At 42.0% G+C, this 17211-nt stretch overlaps 1 protein-coding gene and 1 long non-coding RNA gene across 2 annotated transcripts in view; one reads left to right on the top strand and one right to left on the bottom strand.

The window, feature by feature from the left end:
- LOC307034297 (interleukin-1 receptor accessory protein-like 1-B) overlaps positions 1-5726 on the top strand; it is a gene marked incomplete at its 5' end in the record, with an annotated part of 234816 nt that extends 229090 nt beyond the window's left edge. Inside the window, 2 exon segments of the mRNA XM_079673066.1 lie at positions 2320-2364; positions 4189-5726. Coding sequence (XP_079529192.1) covers positions 2320-2364; positions 4189-4916 — 773 coding nt within the window. The 3' untranslated portion in view covers positions 4917-5726.
- Positions 5727-16046: 10320 nt separating this feature from the next.
- Positions 16047-16927, bottom strand: LOC307033535. The gene is made up of 2 exons (XR_013806542.1): positions 16856-16927; positions 16047-16099 (listed from the first exon to the last, which is right to left on the bottom strand). It is a non-coding gene; the product is annotated as an uncharacterized lncRNA (long non-coding RNA).
- Between the last annotated feature and the right edge of the window lie 284 nt (positions 16928-17211).

The raw sequence follows: 17211 nt of genomic DNA on the forward strand, positions 1-17211 counted from the left end.
AAGGGGACAAAGTTGCAATTAGGGCAGAACGGACATCGAATAAGCATTAGAAAAACCTCCTAAGACACTATTTTTAAGTGTTTTAGTCCTAAAATCAGTGATTTCCAACCAAAAGTACCTGTATATTACTGTTTACTTTAAAGCTAGGAGGCACACAGACACCATATATTTTTAGCGGTGCACACACCCTGCTTTAATTCTGCATGGACTTGATAGTATTTCAACTTCTTTCACTGGAATTAAGCTGGATGAAAATGCTTCACAGGTGTCAAATAAATTGGGTTTTTAAGGGTTAGGGTTATAAATTGGCATTTAGCGTTGCCTAAGTTTATGTTATTGCACTTTTTTTGATTAGTTTAAAGAATGTAATGGTAGGGAATGTAACTGTTTTTATCGATGCCTTGAGTAGTCATTTCAATGTTTAACTCCCTAATTTCCATTAGGCTATTTAATTCAACAAGACTATTCATCCACGTTGGCAGTGCACTAAAACCAAAGAACTGAGTGATATCGTTATGTCAATATTCAACATGGCCTCATACTTTGTTATCCTACAGAACTAATTCTTCAAGTACCTGCTATATAACATATAATGAAATAAAACGAGGCACTGTGTTTTACTGTGGTGGTACTTTTGCAAATACCTGAATATCAAATGTAATGCAAAATAAATAGAAGAGAAAATAAATATCAAAAGGACGTTTTTCACAGAACAAAGTGACATAAGAAAAGAAAATAAGCATATTAGGGCAGTAGCCAATGAAACACATGGGGGAGGGAACACACTTAACTTGTATGTATCCTTATTACGTAATCCCGTTACATGTAATCCATTAGCCTCCATAGAGAACAAATGGGGAACATGGCGGGTGGTTTTGATGTAGGGAAACAACAATATATATATATTATATTCATCCGGGGAGGTACGTCTAACAAACAAAAGTGTTAGGAACCACTGCTCCAAACACACTTTCCACTTGTTGCCGTTTTAGGAGTCTTTAGTTTATCTTAATGGTATTTCTGGGTGTTGGAAGTATCCCCGTGTTCTCCGCAGCGCCTCTGAAGAACCATCGCAGTTTAGATCGGTCCGTTTAATAGCTCCTCCTCTACACATGCTGTGCAGGGAGGCCGTGTATTAATAAACTGAGATGAAGACCCTCGGACTACATGTAACAAGAAGTAACCCTTCAAAATAAAAGCATGGTAGCCCCTTCTTTTGAAAGGTGAGAGGGAGTTTTGAGGAATATAATAGCAATGAATCTTAAGATACGTTGCTCAAAGCAGTTCATAGAAATTAAACACTGTGATGATTAAATGAAGATATTTTGATTGCACATATCAATGGAGGATTCTACGGTGGCCGACAGGTGCAAATGCGTTACAACAAGTATTTACAGTGCATTACCTACACAATGTAAAGCCTATGGGAGGCATTCAAAGCTGAATTAAATAGAGTCTATCAACATTATTATAACATAAGGCGTCCCTCTGCATGCTGCTGTGTGCTGGTGTCAGCTGCACCATCATAAAGCTCTTTATGCATGGATATGAATGCATGTTTTGCCACCGTATATTTCTAATGGAGCGCCTCACCATGCCCCGTGCTTATCGTTGATTAACTCATCACGCAATTTGATGAGTTTGATAATATCATTATGTTATTAGCCTCCATTTGAACACATGCATCTGCCTGTCTTCCCCGCACATACCGCCATTACTAATTATGCTCCTCTCCAGTATTGGCACCGTGCCAACGTGGTAATCTGAATCCCTTGCTGTGATTGTGTGCTCCATTTCGAGGGGGACTGTTGTAATATGGGAAAAATGGCATAAAAATGCAAGGATTTAAAAAAAAACTGGATTTTTTTTTCAGCTCGCTGGCTTAATGTGTCCATGTATAAACATTTAGGTCCCTTTGGGAGTCTATTAGCATCCCAACAGTTATAATAAAGCATAATCCACGGCTAAAGCCACAGTTCGGCCATTTGGGGTTTCAACACGTGAGCTGTTGATTCCCCAGCATGCTGGATTATTTATACACATCTCAATGTTTTTTAGTATATGGCAGCAAAACAACACCTGGTATTACTCCTGCCACCAAAGTAAAAAGTGTTTCCTGTGCTTTTTTATGCTCCATATCCCATATTAAACTGGAATAAACTGGTCAGTGCGATTATTGTTGTGCAAAAAACACCAGTGCAGAAACACAGTTTATGCCAGAGCCGTGTCCCCACACTAAAAAAAACTGTTCTTTTATTTTTAAATGCTTTTTTCTCCACAACTTCTGATCATACTTTGAATCCAAATATCTATGTTTAGGTTTCACCAATGATCATTTCCAGGATGACACAAGACTACTTAGAGGTACTTATTATCCAGATGTTTAACGCTCGTGTCCACACACACCGATGCAGTATCTCTCACAAAATCACCCAAAGAAATCATCATATCTAAGTGTTTCAACATTGTTACTATAATGGGTTAGTGTTGTAATGAGGTGGTCGCTAATAGCCGTTATTACTGCAATAATACATACTGTTTTTTAAGCATTTACGACGCCATTAGTTACAACCTAAAAATCCTGCACTTTTAAATGTTCTTTACTCGCATTACGTTATTTACAGATTAGGCACATTGCTATATTCCATTTTTATTTTTATTGTGATGCGTGGGGTCAGTCCCAGAAAGAATATAATCTCCTGTGACATGTCTCCAGGCTTTAATGTTCAACAAGCTCTTTATTGTTCTCATACTGCCTGTGCTGCAGCACCTATTTTCACCCTCTGTCTGAAACCAGAGCCCAGTCTGCTCTGATTGGTTATTTGGACAGCTTTGTTGGGATTGGTCAACCGCTCAGAGGTGTCCCGCCCCTTAGCCTATCATTTAAAATGTGTTGGAGCGCTAGCCAATAGGCGAGTGTTACATATTACTCTATATGTTCCAGAAGAAAAGAAAGCAGTGGACTGTAGTTGTGATACTCTTTGGTAACTGAGGAGCAATATAACTGGAGATAAAAGATACAATAATAAGCTTTGGGGATGTATTTTGACGAAATGCAGCAAAAGGCCCAATTACCCAAATAATATACTTATCTTTGTGAAGAAAGAGCCACTTAAAATGCACGTTAATCAGTTGTAGCCTCAGGCATGACATGACATTCTTTCTAAGTGACATGGAGAGGTGGCTTAAAGACAAGCAAGATATCTCTCACACACACAAGTATGTATATATATATATATATATATATATATGTATATATATATATATATATATATATATATATATATATACCTCTCTGTGCTAAAAGAAGTACACATTCTTTTTTATCTTCTCACACAAGAGGGTCCTTGATTAGAAAAAGTGAAGCTCAGTTAATCCTGTCTACCTGCTGCTGAAGATGACTCTTTCCAAAAAAGGCTAAAAGCAGGAATTACCTGCACACACACACACACACACACACACACACACACACACACACACACACACACACACACACACACACACACACACACACACACACACACACACACACACACACACACACACACACACACACACACACACACACACACACACACACACACACACACACACACACACACACACACACACACACACACACACACACACACACACACACACACACACACACTCCCGACGCCCAAGACAGCCCGGGGTCACACTTTATCACGGATATTATGACTCAGAGGGATTTGAACACCGTATTGTAAATGTGTGAAGGTTCACACTGTAGGCTGGCTTTCAGTGTTCTTTGTTTACTGTCATCTTATAGTAATCAACCCTCGTCCTCTTTTTGTCTATAATTCTCTGTTTAAATGCTAAGTTGTTTATTTAAGTAAGAGTTTATATAAAAGAGTCATGTTATCTTTTCATTTCATGTGACAGTGACTCAGTGTTGCTGCAGATTTTCCTCAGATGTTTGATATAAATAACTTAAATGTTCAATCAGTCTTGTGAAATACATTAAATGTTAATTGAATTTGGTTCTTTCAAACTTTGATAAAAGAGTCGTTTCTCCAAATGTAAAATATTTCATCCCATTTTCATCAAGCCTAAGCTCTCATGTACAATTAAAGCTATGTAAACCAATAGAGTAAACTTGATAGAGAATATGCTTCTCATTTGTGCTGCTCTTAAGTGTTCCTCTGTTTCTGTGTGTGTGTTCAGCCTACATCGAGGATGTGGCGCGCTGTGTGGACCAGAGCAAGCGCCTCATCATCGTCATGACGCCCAGCTACGTGGTGCGGAGGGGGTGGAGTATCTTTGAGCTGGAGACGCGGCTGCGCAACATGCTGGTGACCGGCGAGATCAAGGTCATCCTGATCGAGTGCGCCGAGCTGCGCGGCATCATGAACTACCAGGAGGTGGAGGCCCTCAAACACACCATCAAGATGCTGACGGTCATCAAGTGGCGCGGGCCGTCCAGCAACCAGCTCAACTCCAAGTTCTGGAAGCAGCTGCTCTACGAGATGCCCTTCAAGCAGATGGAGCCCCTGAGCATCTCCCACGAGCAGGTGCTGGACGTCAGCGAGCAGGGCCCCTTCGGCGAGCTGCAGACCGTCTCTGCCATCTCCATGGCAGCGGCCACCTCCACCGCCATGGCGACGGCACACCCGGACTTGCGCTCCAACTTCCACAACTCCTGCCACACCCAGATGAGGCAGAAACACTATTACCGTAGCTACGACTACGACATGGCGCCCGGCGGCACGCTCCCGCCCATGTCCACGCTGGGCAGCCAGCACACCTACTGCAACATCCCCATGACGCTCATCAATGGGCAGCGGCCACAGGGCAAGTCGCCGCGGCAACAGAGCATGGAGGAGGCCCACGCGAACAACGCCATGCTGCCCCTGCTGCCCCGAGAGACCAGCATCTCCAGCGTCATCTGGTGACAGAGATCTGCACAGAGGACTCACCTCTGGCACTTGGACCCTGAACGCACCGGAGGCAGAGGCGCCTGATTGGCCACTTGCTGCTGTTGAATTTGCACCAGGAAACATCAGGGGGAGGGTGGATACTTTGGGGATGAGGTGGTGGCAGATTTTCATCTTTTTTTTTGGTCCAACGAGAGCTTTTATTGAAAGTGAACAACAAAACAAAAACAAGGGAGACTTGTTTGTATGCCTGTATGCCACCATCCTTTACCCGGAGAGTCAAGGAATACAGGGTCCTGTACATACGTTTTCTAATTCTTTGTAGCATCAGTGTTTTGGACTTCTTCTTATGTTTGATCATCAGTTGGGACTATATCTTCTTTTTCAGTTTGTACAAAAGTGAAGCAATGGCCTGTGAGATGTTTTGGATAAACCGTTGTTAGCTTTATCTTTCTTTGTTGGCCGGTGTAGTTTGTAAAGCTTTGGGAGTTTTTTCGGGAGCTGGGATTTGGCTTGGATTTCCTGGGAGGCTGCCGTAAAGGGTTGAGAATCTGGACTCAACCAGAATATGCAAAACACGGAGTCCAGACAGCAGGGACACGCTGGGTTCACACATCGATCATATTCGAACGCTTTCGAGACATCCACGGAGGAGGATATGAAGAATATGGTGCTAGGCTACAAATCTCTCTGTTTCTCTCACGATTACGTTAAAAGACAAAAAAAAAACAGCCTTGCTATTTACCTTAACAGATGATTATATCACCGAAAAATTAATTATGTGTATTATTTTATGACAAAAGAAAAGTCTATTTTTGTAACCCGAGGGATATTTGCTTAGTTCAAGTTTCTGATGGAGGTAGAGATCGGAGAGAGATAATAAAAAAAAAAGTTTTGTTATGTGGAACTGCACAGCTCACCATAGGTCATTCACTAAATGTCTTATATTGCTAGAGAAAGAGAAATGTTGTTTTCATCATTAGAAAGAGGAGTTTTTGTCATTTCAAACAGATTGCAGTTCAGCAGGATTTCTTTATGTTTCGCTGAGTATACAGTGATGGAGCTGTGGGCAGTGCAGAGGGAGGAGAGGCTGGCCATGGCACCTGGTTTCCTCTGAAGGACCAAACAAGTATCTCTCATATTCACTTCCTCCTAAATGACAGCTCTGTTATTTGTTCCCCCCTGTCAGCTGGGTTGACAAATAAACGAGGGCTTGTAACACTTGCTAACTGGATGACAAAGTAATATTTAGTTAAAGGGAATGGGATGTGACGCCATCAAGGTCAAGTCGGCCATCAGTGACTGACACTCAACAAAAAGCGTAACATTCACTTTTAAACCTCTTAAACATGGATTTATAAAGAGAACTGGAGAGTCGGAGGCGGGGGGGGGGGGATGGATATTGACAGCTGCTGCTTAAGCTACACACGCTATCCTCCAAAGATGGCCGCCCCAGAATGCACCGTGGTTCCCATTGCATTTTAACATTTAAAGGTAACATTTTAGAGGATGTAATTAATTATATTTCTGACCTACTGACCAATAATCGTGGGGTGTATTCCCCTCAACAATAACCTTTTAGTATAAACGCCTTCCAAATAAAGAGGGACAAGAATGTATTTAAAGACCTTGGTTAAATCCTGGAGTATATGTTTCTACACTATAGAAATGCTACTTAGAGCAAGTTAGACCAGCTACAGTGAACCATTCTCAGAGTAGTCTTTTTTCTCTTTAAATCATACTAAAAAAAGAGCTATGTCAGACTGTGTCCCTCCTGCAGCTGTGCCATCTTTTCTGTTTCTTTCTAACCTCATACTAAAACACCTGCAGCCTCTCGTCACATGGAGATCATTTAGTGCCATCAAATATGCAAAGAGAGGACACAATAAATAAAGGAACGTGTTATTCCCCCTTTATCTTCTAGCAATCTTCAGTTTTTTATTTTACTCCAAGGACGTGTCTCAATCAGACCTTCCCCCCTTATGAAAAGTAAGATATTGCTTCAAGGTAGGGCCCCACTTCCTAACACAGGAGTAGTTGTGCTCAATGACATGGCATTGTGTAAATATAATCAAGAAACTAACGGGGTTTAGATGACGACAATCGAGCCATATTTCAGAGTAGAAACACTAAAACCTGAATGCAGGTTAAATGGATGAGATTTGGACAGGAGCTTGACATCAGCGAGAAGCATTTTATCCACATTTCTGTTTCACGGTGAAATTAACATGTCTGGGCTCTGATGATAAAGATGATGATGATGGTGATGGTGATGGTGATGGTGATGATGATGATGAAATAATGACGATATATAGCACAGAATTATTCCAGGCACTTTCACGACTCTTGAGACGACCTATTTCTGATTTATTTTCTATTATGTATCTGCAATGTTCATTAAAAAGAGATACTGTTATTATTAATAAAACCACATTTACGATAATGTGAGTTCTCTGTGTGTGTGTGTGTGTGTGTGTGTGTGTGTGTGTGTGTGTGTGTGTGTGTGTGTGTGTGTGTGTGTGTGTGTGTGTGTGTGTGTGTGTGTGTGTGTGTGTGTGTGTGTGTGTGTGTGTGTGTGTGTGTGTGTGTGTGTGTGTGGGGGGGGGGGGGGGAGGAGCAAGGCTGTATTTGTTTGCAGGAAACGCCACCACTTTGTTTATGGAGCAGCAGCACATATTGCTGACGGTGCCCGGATCCCTCCCCCCCCCCCCCCCCACTGCCATAACTCTGCTGTCTCCTGTAAAAACCTTGAAACAACAATCATTGTGTGTGTGTGTGTGTGTGTGTGTGTGTGTGTGTGTGTGTGTGTGTGTGTGTGTGTGTGTGTGTGTGTGTGTGTGTGTGTGTGTGTGTGTGTGTGTGTGTTACAATTTCGATATTTTTTCTAAATGATCACAGTATTTGATTTTTCTTTATAGTAATATATACATTTTTCATACATTTAAAAAAAATCTTTCCAACAAAATCTGGAAAGTATTATTTGAAAACCTTGTACACTATGTTTTCACAGGATTATTGGAATTTTATTTTTTTAATTGTTGCATTTGTTCCTAAAGTGGCAGAAGGTAGAAATGTAAGGACTGTAAATGTTTTTGCTGATCTCTCTTTGCTGTTGTTTTTCTTCTGCCGTGCTGTGAAGTACGTACCCCCCCCATATGATTTGTCATATCACCATGACATCTTCACCCGCCTTTTAGCTGCATATATCCTTCTTAGTGTAAAATGAATAGGTTATGATCCTGCAACATGGCTTCCTCTGTGTCTCCCTCGTGTCCTTTTTCTAGAACTCTGTACTTTTTATAGAACTCTGTACTTTAACCTTAATGCTTCGCTTTGACCTGTAATTACGGTATTGTGCTAACATGCATCGTCGTTATTCCATGCACAAGAATCCCTTTTGAGTAAATACTGTCCAATGAAAGATGAGGTAAAATAAAAATTCTATATAAACACTTGTTTTAAGTTAAGTGCCAGCATATTGATTTTACAAGCTCTCCTGGTGGTGTTGCAGCTCAATCATGGTACGTTCTCTTTACAGGTGACCATCTTCCTGCACTTCCAGCGGGGGTGGGGGGGCCTCCAGGCTGCTGTGGGGGGAGATCGGCCCGTCATGCTTGGCAGGCATGGTGGTGCTCATGATAAAGTGAGCACCAAACATCATGATGATGTTTGGAAGACTCTTTTCTAAGTTCAGGTAACACACACCCTCACAGAATCCAGATATTCCATACAAGCTGATAGCGTTGCAAATGTACAGATTTACCCTGCACGTTTTAGCTACTCAAACAACACACAAACAACACAAGTATCAAGCACACCTTTGAAAGTCATTTGTTATAAGGGCTATTATTAAGCGTTAATACATTTGGTGCTGTGTACTGTGCATGTGATGGAAACTTCTGAAGCAATGGAGACGAGACTCAGAGAGACACGAGGAGAGCAGGAACTGTGATGGTAAACACCGATGGTTTATTTGGAGCTTCGGCCGGAGAATTCATAAGACATGTCACGGGCCACGAGTTGAAACAGCGGTTGCCAAACCAATTCTGAAGATATCTACCCCAGACCTTTGTATTTGGCTAGTTCTGAGAGAAGAATCAACATGCTGCATAACAAGATAAAACCATCACACCTCTATCAGCTGACGCCAACAGGGACAGGGAGAGAAACACTGAGAGCACAGCAGCCAAGGTTACAGGACTCTGCTCCAGGGAGGGCAGTCCAAACTGATAAACTGGGTCAAAGTTATGAGCCTAGGAAAATATTTCCTCGACAATACATATGGTCAAGTAATAAATAATATAACATAACCTGGTTTCTCACTGTACTGAAGTCCCAATTATCAGACGTGACATGACTTTACTTTAAGTAGCTGTAAGTGGAAGAATCTTGTAACCTTTTAACCAGTAATGTTCAAAATAGGATCCAATGTAGCTTTCACATAGAAGCTCCTTTTAAAAGTTGTCCATTGTTTTTTAATAAACAATTTCTGCAGTATTCATCAAACTTACATTTCCTTTTTCTTCCGTTCTCACTGACGACAGGATCCGCGGTGGGGTCCGGGATCAGGGATCATGGAGGTGTACGTCTGGGAGAAATGCTTCGTTGGTAAAAACATGAAAGGCATTCTTGTTGAATTGAAGAGATTTGAGAAGTGAGCCAAGGACTACAAACCAAAACCTACAGCAATATAAAGGACAGCTTCTACAGCCCGAGGCCCGCTACATACCTACATAACCATGATTTTAGTTTTGATTCACACTTAATGTTACAGTTGGTATATTCACTTTAACAAATGTGGTCCAGATTTACACAAGTGCTGGTAGTCATGTAATTATCCACTACGTTACAGTTGTAAGTTACTTCTTAAGAACTGTGCTTTTATTGTGAAGGCTCTCCTTTTTGCTTTTTTTTATATGCAAGCTTCACTGTCTGCATTGAGTCTCTGCCCTTTAAATATGTGGTTATTAGTTGTATAAACTATTTTTTAACCACACCTCAAATGCTCCTTGCATTTAGATGGCATGTGTTCCTGCAAATATATGCAGCAGCACACTTCTTAAGTGTGACCGTTGTTTCACTTTGTTGCCTACTATGCATTTTTTCCACGCACGCCTGTATTGATTTACAAGAATCACATGCAACTTTTTGCCATTAAGATTGTAATTAATATTATTATGTCAATATAATCCCTCAAGGATGTTTTACAAGCTTTGTGTTTTATGCTGCTCAAAAACTGTGTTAAAATAGGCCACAAGACTGCTGCTTTATTTTATTCTCTGTGCCTCATTTCCATATTCATTAATAAGCCCTAAAAACCTGCTTTGTAAATAAAATGACCGTGCAATAAAGTTTAAGAGGTGATTGTTTGCATTACATTATTTTTCACTCTTCAATGAAAGAACATTGTAATGCATACTTGCTCGTTGTAAGCCTTAGGGTTATGAGTTCAATTCTTATTAAGGTAATGTGACTTTCTTGGCTCAACACCTAAATGAATGACTTATTTCACGAGTTGCTCTTATTGCATACTAGCTGTATTTTTATGCATGTCATATGGATTAGCTCAGTGTGATAAAGAAGCCCTCAGAAAGCATGAGGTTGTGAGTGCAACTCCAACAGTGCACAATATGTTTATCAATTTAGCGTTAGATCCAACACCACCTGATCTTGTATGTTTGATACTTAGGTTTTTAAAGTCCAACACCCATAATAAAACTCTACCAGAGACCTATCTCAGATTTCATAGCATATAGAGGGATGAAATACTGTTCTGAAGAACTGTAGTCTTCGGCTCGATCCTCATGAAGTGCAGTGACTTTTCCAAATACAACACCCACCCAGTACAAATGTTTTTTGAAGTCCAAGACCCAGAGTGTAGAATTAGATTATCAAGCGACACTGAGTCAACCCAGGTCAGATGGCTCACAGGAATAAACCGCTGCCTTCAAGACAGGAGGCTGAGGGTTCAATGCTTATCATTTGAAGGGACTTTTAAGGTCAATCCCCCAAGATAATGAATTCATATAAGCAAAGAGAACAGTTTTACATCAACATCTGGTGGTGGTGCCATTCCGTTACAAGAGGCAAAATGGAGTTTGTGAAAAGTGGATATGAGCAGGTTTCAGAAGATTTGGTTTTGAAGATTTTGATTGGTCGGGGTAAGGTTAGGGTGAGGGGTTGGGGTAAGGTTAGGGCTAACAACTGTGAAGTGTATTCAGTCATATAGCTCAGAGTGGTCTGTAGAGATGAGGTTGTGTGTCCATTTCCTATCTTGGGTTGACCAATAAGACATTTATTTTGAAAGGCGATTATATTTAGACGTTTATTCGTCATATAGCTCATTGACTTATGAGGAAGCTCAGTAGAGCTGATGTTGTGTGTTCGATACTTAGGTTTTTAAAGTCCAACACCCATAATAAATGAGTCAAACATGCAGAGGTTGTGACACAAACTCCACCATAAACCTCATATCTGATAGCTCAGAGAGATACAAGACTGTTCTGAAGCACTGAAGCCTTAGGTTTGATCCTCATCAAGTGCAGTGATTTCTCCAAATACAACACCCACCCAGTAAAAATGTATTTTGAAGTCCAAGACCCAAAGTGTAGAATTAGATTACCAAGTGACATAGAGTTAACCCAGGACAAATGGCTCACAGGGATAAACCACAGTCTTGCCAGGTTGAGCTGAGGTTTTGGGTTCGATCCCCATGAGGTGCATAGATTTTTGGTAGTTTAACAACCCTAGTGCAGAATTAGATTACCAAACAAAGGTTTATTGTTCCAGGTCAAATGGCTCACTGGGATAAAACACTGCCTTGAAGACTGGAGGTTCGTGGTTCAATCATCTTTATTTGCACTGGTTTCTCAGGTAAAACATCCAAAATGGTGTGAAAAAAGCACAGAGAAGAGTTTTTCATTTACAAATGTTGGTAGCACAATTGTGTGACATACTTACAAGGACAGATTTTTTCAGATGACTTATCTTATTTCCTTTTTTACATTTTTATTTGTCTCATAATCCACCAAACAACAGGTTTCTGTCTCAATCTAATAGCTCAGAGTGATACAACGCTGCTCAGGTGAGCTGAGGTTTACGGTGCGATCCTCATGAGGTGCATAGACTTTTGGAAGTTTAACACCCAAAGTGCAGAATTAAATTACCAAACAAAAAATATTGTCCCAGGTCAAATGGCTCGCTGTGATAAAACACTGCCTTGAAGACTAGAGGTTCTTGGTTCAATACTCTTTATTTGCACTGATTTTCAGGTAAAAGCCGAGAGAAGAGTTTTTCATTTGCAAATGTTGGTGGCACTATGACATACTTACAAGGACAGTTGTATTGGATGCACTGCACAATAACTTGTTCTATTTCCTTTTTTACATTGTCATTGTGACATAATCTACCAATCAACTCTTTTACAAATGAAATAGCTCAGTGGGATACAACACTGCTCAGGTGAGCAGGAGTCTTGGGTTTGATCCTCGTGAAGTCCATGTGTTTTCGAAGTCAAACCACCCAAAGTAGATAATGAATTTACCAAAGGAGATGTAATAGTCACTATTCAATTTGCTCTGAGGGATAGAGCACAGACTGTGAGATGCAGTCTGTGCTGTGGCTATCACTCAGAGCCAATTGAGAGTTGAGGGTTGTGGGTTCGATGTTTTTCAGGTGCAGTAATCTTTAAGGTCCAAAATCCCAAATGAACAGGCCCTAAACTAAGCTCTACGAAATATTAATGTCTCAGGACAGATGGCGCAGAAGACATGTTAAAGGTTAGGGTTAGGGGGAATCGTAGTGGCGTTTAAAATGTGAATATCTATATATATAACCCATCCGAGCTTCCTGTCAAAAGTTATTATATTAGGGGATTTAGAATGTTCCGAATGTGCACAACCGATTTGCCTCAAACTCGGTGGGCACCTTCAGGGGGGCGGGGCCAACGCACACACCAAGTGGGGTATGCATAACCACCCGTTGGAACGACTTATGACCATTTCAAGTTTTCAAAGTCCAATTGCAGTAACAAGGCAGACCGCCACGGGTCCCACATTTCACACATATGTAGGCAGGGGCCTAAGCTATCACCCAGACCAGGTTCTATAGGGATAACCACCGAGTTTGAGGCAAATCCCGTTTTCCTTGAATAACTTTTGAAAGGAAGCTCGGATAGGTTCGGGACCAATTTCTAGCTCCCCCCCTTTTTGAGCACACCCCCCAATGATTGCGTATTCTGCATCCATAGGTACCAAACAACGTGTCATTCGGAAGGTGTTTTCGGCAGCGTCAAGGTGTTGGGGACTTCTGTTGGGCAGAAAATCTCACAAATGTGACATATTTCAAAAACACCTTCCGAATGATACGTTGTTTGGTATTGTTGGATGCGGAATACGTAAACATTGGGGGGGGTGTGATCAAATAGGGGGGGGCTAAAAATTGGTCCCGTACCCATCCGAGCTTCCTGTCAAAAGTTATTCAAGGGAAACGGGTTGTTCCGAATGTGCACAACCGATTTGCCTCAAACTCGGTGGGCACCTTCAGGAGGGCGGGGCTAACGCACACACCAAGTGGGGTATGCATAACCACCCGTTGGAACGACTTATGACCATTTCAAGTTTTCAAAGTCCAATTGCAGTAACAAGGCAGACCGCCACGGGTCCCACATTTCACACATATGTAGGCAGGGGCCTAAGCTATCACCCAGACCAGGTTCTATAGGGATAACCACCGAGTTTGAGGCAAATCCCGTTTTCCTTGAATAACTTTTGACAGGAAGCACGGATAGGTTCGGGACCAATTTCTAGCTCCTCCCCTATTTGAGCACACCCCCCAATGATTGCATATTCCGCATCCATAAGTACCAAACAACGTGTCATTCGGAAGGTGTTTTCGGCAGCGTCAAGGTGTTGGGGACTTCTGTTGGGCAGAAAATCTCACAAATGTGACATTTTTCAGAAACACCTTCCGAATGATAAGTTGTTTGGTATTGTTGGATGCGGAATACGTAAACATTGGGGGGGTGTGATCAAATAGGGGGGGGGGGCTACAAATTGGTCCCGTACCCATCCGAGCTTCCTGTCAAAAGTTATTCAAGGGAAACGGGTTGTTCCGAATGTGCACAACCGATTTGCCTCAAACTCGGTGGGCACCTTCAGGGGGGCGGGGCCAACGCACACACCAAGTGGGGTATGCATAACCACCCGTTGGAACGACTTATGACCATTTCAAGTTTTCAAAGTCCAATTGCAGTAACAAGGCAGACCGCCACGGGGCCCACATTTCAAGCAGTACTTCAACCTTACAAATTATATGAAGCGTTTTTGAGAACACCACACTCCCCGTTAGACCTCAGTGAGGTCACATAATAAAATATACAAGCCAGTCAGGCCTTGTCCTCAGAGAGAAGTAAAATAATTTCGGAAATTGGTCTGAGCAATGTCTTCACAGTATCTCGGTTGGCTATTTTGACCTTGATCTTCCTGACGTTTCCGTATTTTACAGGGAACGTTGCGGAGACTCTAGCCATAGGACAAGAGTTGCGTACATCCTGCTTGTCTCTGCACAGGACCACATCCCCAACTTGTAGGTTTCTGCGAAGTGATGTCCATTTCTGTCTGTTTTTCCACCATTCCTCGGATAAATCGCCTAGGGGTGGTGGAACACCGGCCTTTTGGGTGAAAAGCATCGATGGAGAGAAGATCTGGCGGTTGTCCAGGATGATATACTCCGAAAGTAGAAAGATACCAGAATTCCTCCGCGTTCTTCAGTTGTGGTGCCACTTCAGCATGTCCATTTTGGATGAGATTCTCCATGAATGCAAAATATTTTCCCCCCATGTGTGGTTTCCTTTTCAGTACTCTGTGCAGAGATGTTAACCTGCTGGCGACCTCCTCTCTATTGCTGGGAAGGCGCTGATGGAATTCCCTGAATGGGAGGGGGGCAACCCACCTATTATCTCTGCTCCTGTAGACGCTAGCATCCATCATGTCCAAGAAAATCGTATCCTCGATCGCTGGAGCTGATCTGTTGTCCTGTTCTGTTCTGTTGAACACTGTTTTTCCCAGTGTCTCCTCTGTAGCCTTTGCTGCTTGGTTGATGTTGCCGTGCGTTCCATTGACATGCATGTAACTGTGCAGGGTGAAAAGATGGAATGACGGCTGTCTTCCAGTATGTTGGTTTTGAAGCTGTCGACCGTCGGCTTGTGGACATTTCCCAAGCACACTTCGCCTACTACCACCCAGCCAAGGTCCAAACGTTGAGCGAATGGAGCGTTGTGTGGACCGTTGACTTGCTGTCTGACCTTATGAGCCCGCAAAATGTCTCTTCCGAGAAGCAGTAGAATTTCTGGTTTTGGATCTAGCTCAGGGAGGTGTTTGGCAATATGCTGGGGATGGGGTTGTTGGATTACAGCACTTGGTGACAAAATCTCCGAACGGTTTCCATCCGTGTACTGATATAAGTATGGTTGGTTGTAACCGTCAGCTTTGGTAGGAAAAGGTAAGTGTACATCAACATCACTGGCTGCTTTAAATTCTGTTTTAAGGCTACTTAATGGTGGTGGTTGTACGATGTCTTCAGCAGCTGACAACTGAGGTATGAATCCTTCTTCCAGCTCCATGTGTGGCTGGCCCATTTCACGAGAATGTTGGGGGTGAGCACTTTCTTTCAGTGTGTTTTGTTGAAGGATATAGTCACTTATGCGTTCCATTTTATTTTCAGACTCTGGTGCTCGGAATTCATCTTTAACTTTGAAACCGTCTGCCATTTCCAAAACCTGTGCTTCAGCTACTGCTTCACACTGTAGATTTAATACTTCTAGTTCTGCGTCTATTCTTGTTTTTTCGAACTGTACTTCAGCATCTCTCCTAGCTGACTCCAGCTTTAGTTTTAGTTGTTGTGATGCATAAGCTGCTCTAACCTTGGCTGCTTCTGCTTTAGCACGAGCACGTGGTGCACTGCTTAATGAAGAAGTTGAAGATCTTCCTCCAGAGGTTTATGATTTTCCACTCTTTCTGGAAGTCATTTGTATCCTTTGTAAAAACTGATCTCTACTGTCTTTTCACTATAATGTTCTTATCCGGACGTAAGAGCCGCAGACTTAACACAAAGTTAAACTCCACTCAAAATGAAGAAAAAGAGTCGTCGTCGTAGCTGGGAAACTTTACTGGTAACTCCTTCACCATGACATGGAGTGAAAACTGTAACAATAAATACAGAATGCAAAACGATCTTAGTCTTGTGTTGTCTATTCAAACACCCTTAGTTGCATTGTAAATGTATACAATATAACATTACATGTTTCTTAAACATCTTTCCATCAAATAAGCATTGATATAGGAACTACAACATGTTAACAATGAAATGTAATCACTTACGACATTGATTGATTGGTCTTTTCATGCAGATGCAAATGGATCCTAACAGTGCCTAAACATGTGGCTTCCTTGAGTTTCTACCATTTTCTAACACCATGACAGGAAGGCCCATTCCCAAACCGCCCCCTACACCCTACCCCTCCGTTTGCGCGTTCATGCGGACGGTCCGCCATATTGAGGGCTGTTCCAAACCAACGAGTGTGGAGAGGTGTGGAGGGGGAGTGGGCTATCAGGCCTTCAAACAGCGAGTCTGCAGCGGTGCGGACTTGAGACCGGTCTCTACCTGACCGGAGTCACGCTGTGTGTTTCCGTTAGGAAACACGCTGTTAACAAGTAGTTCCAGCAAACATCCACTGATAAACTGCGATGTTAACAACCACATGATAACCTCATAATGTTTTAACTTAGGATCATACCTGTGTTTAGTCTAGTAAAAGGTAAATGTGTGCATTTTATTATAAAGTTGTGTATATTCACAGACTGTTGCAAAAACTAAGAAGCTTATAAACATCAGGTTTAAAACTAAAAGAGCTTTCCAAAAAGTAACACAAGTCCAGGAAAATGCAGGTCCACGTTTACCTCCTCGGCAGCCATGTGAAGACACGTCCTTCAACTTTTTTGATCCTGCACAAAACAATGCAAGCTTCAAAGTAATGCAACAAGTGTGACATGTACCAAAGTCAAATGATTTGAATAGTTACCTTCTTCCCAGTGGAGGCTCCCGTAAGCAGGAGAGTCTTGATACACTCGACGTATGTGTGCCCCCTGCGCCAGCTCCTCTGCCATATATGAGCATAGATTCCCCAGAGTCCTCAGCTCTTTAACCACAGTCGTGTGAGACAAGACAGGTGCATGCAATGGAGTTAAACCTCAAAACAGAGAACAGTAGGATTAAATCATAAGGACATTTCATACAAACATTTAAATATCCACCG

Source organism: Notothenia rossii (assembly GCF_949606895.1).
Source record: "Notothenia rossii genome assembly, chromosome: 3".
NCBI lineage: Eukaryota > Metazoa > Chordata > Actinopteri > Perciformes > Nototheniidae > Notothenia > Notothenia rossii.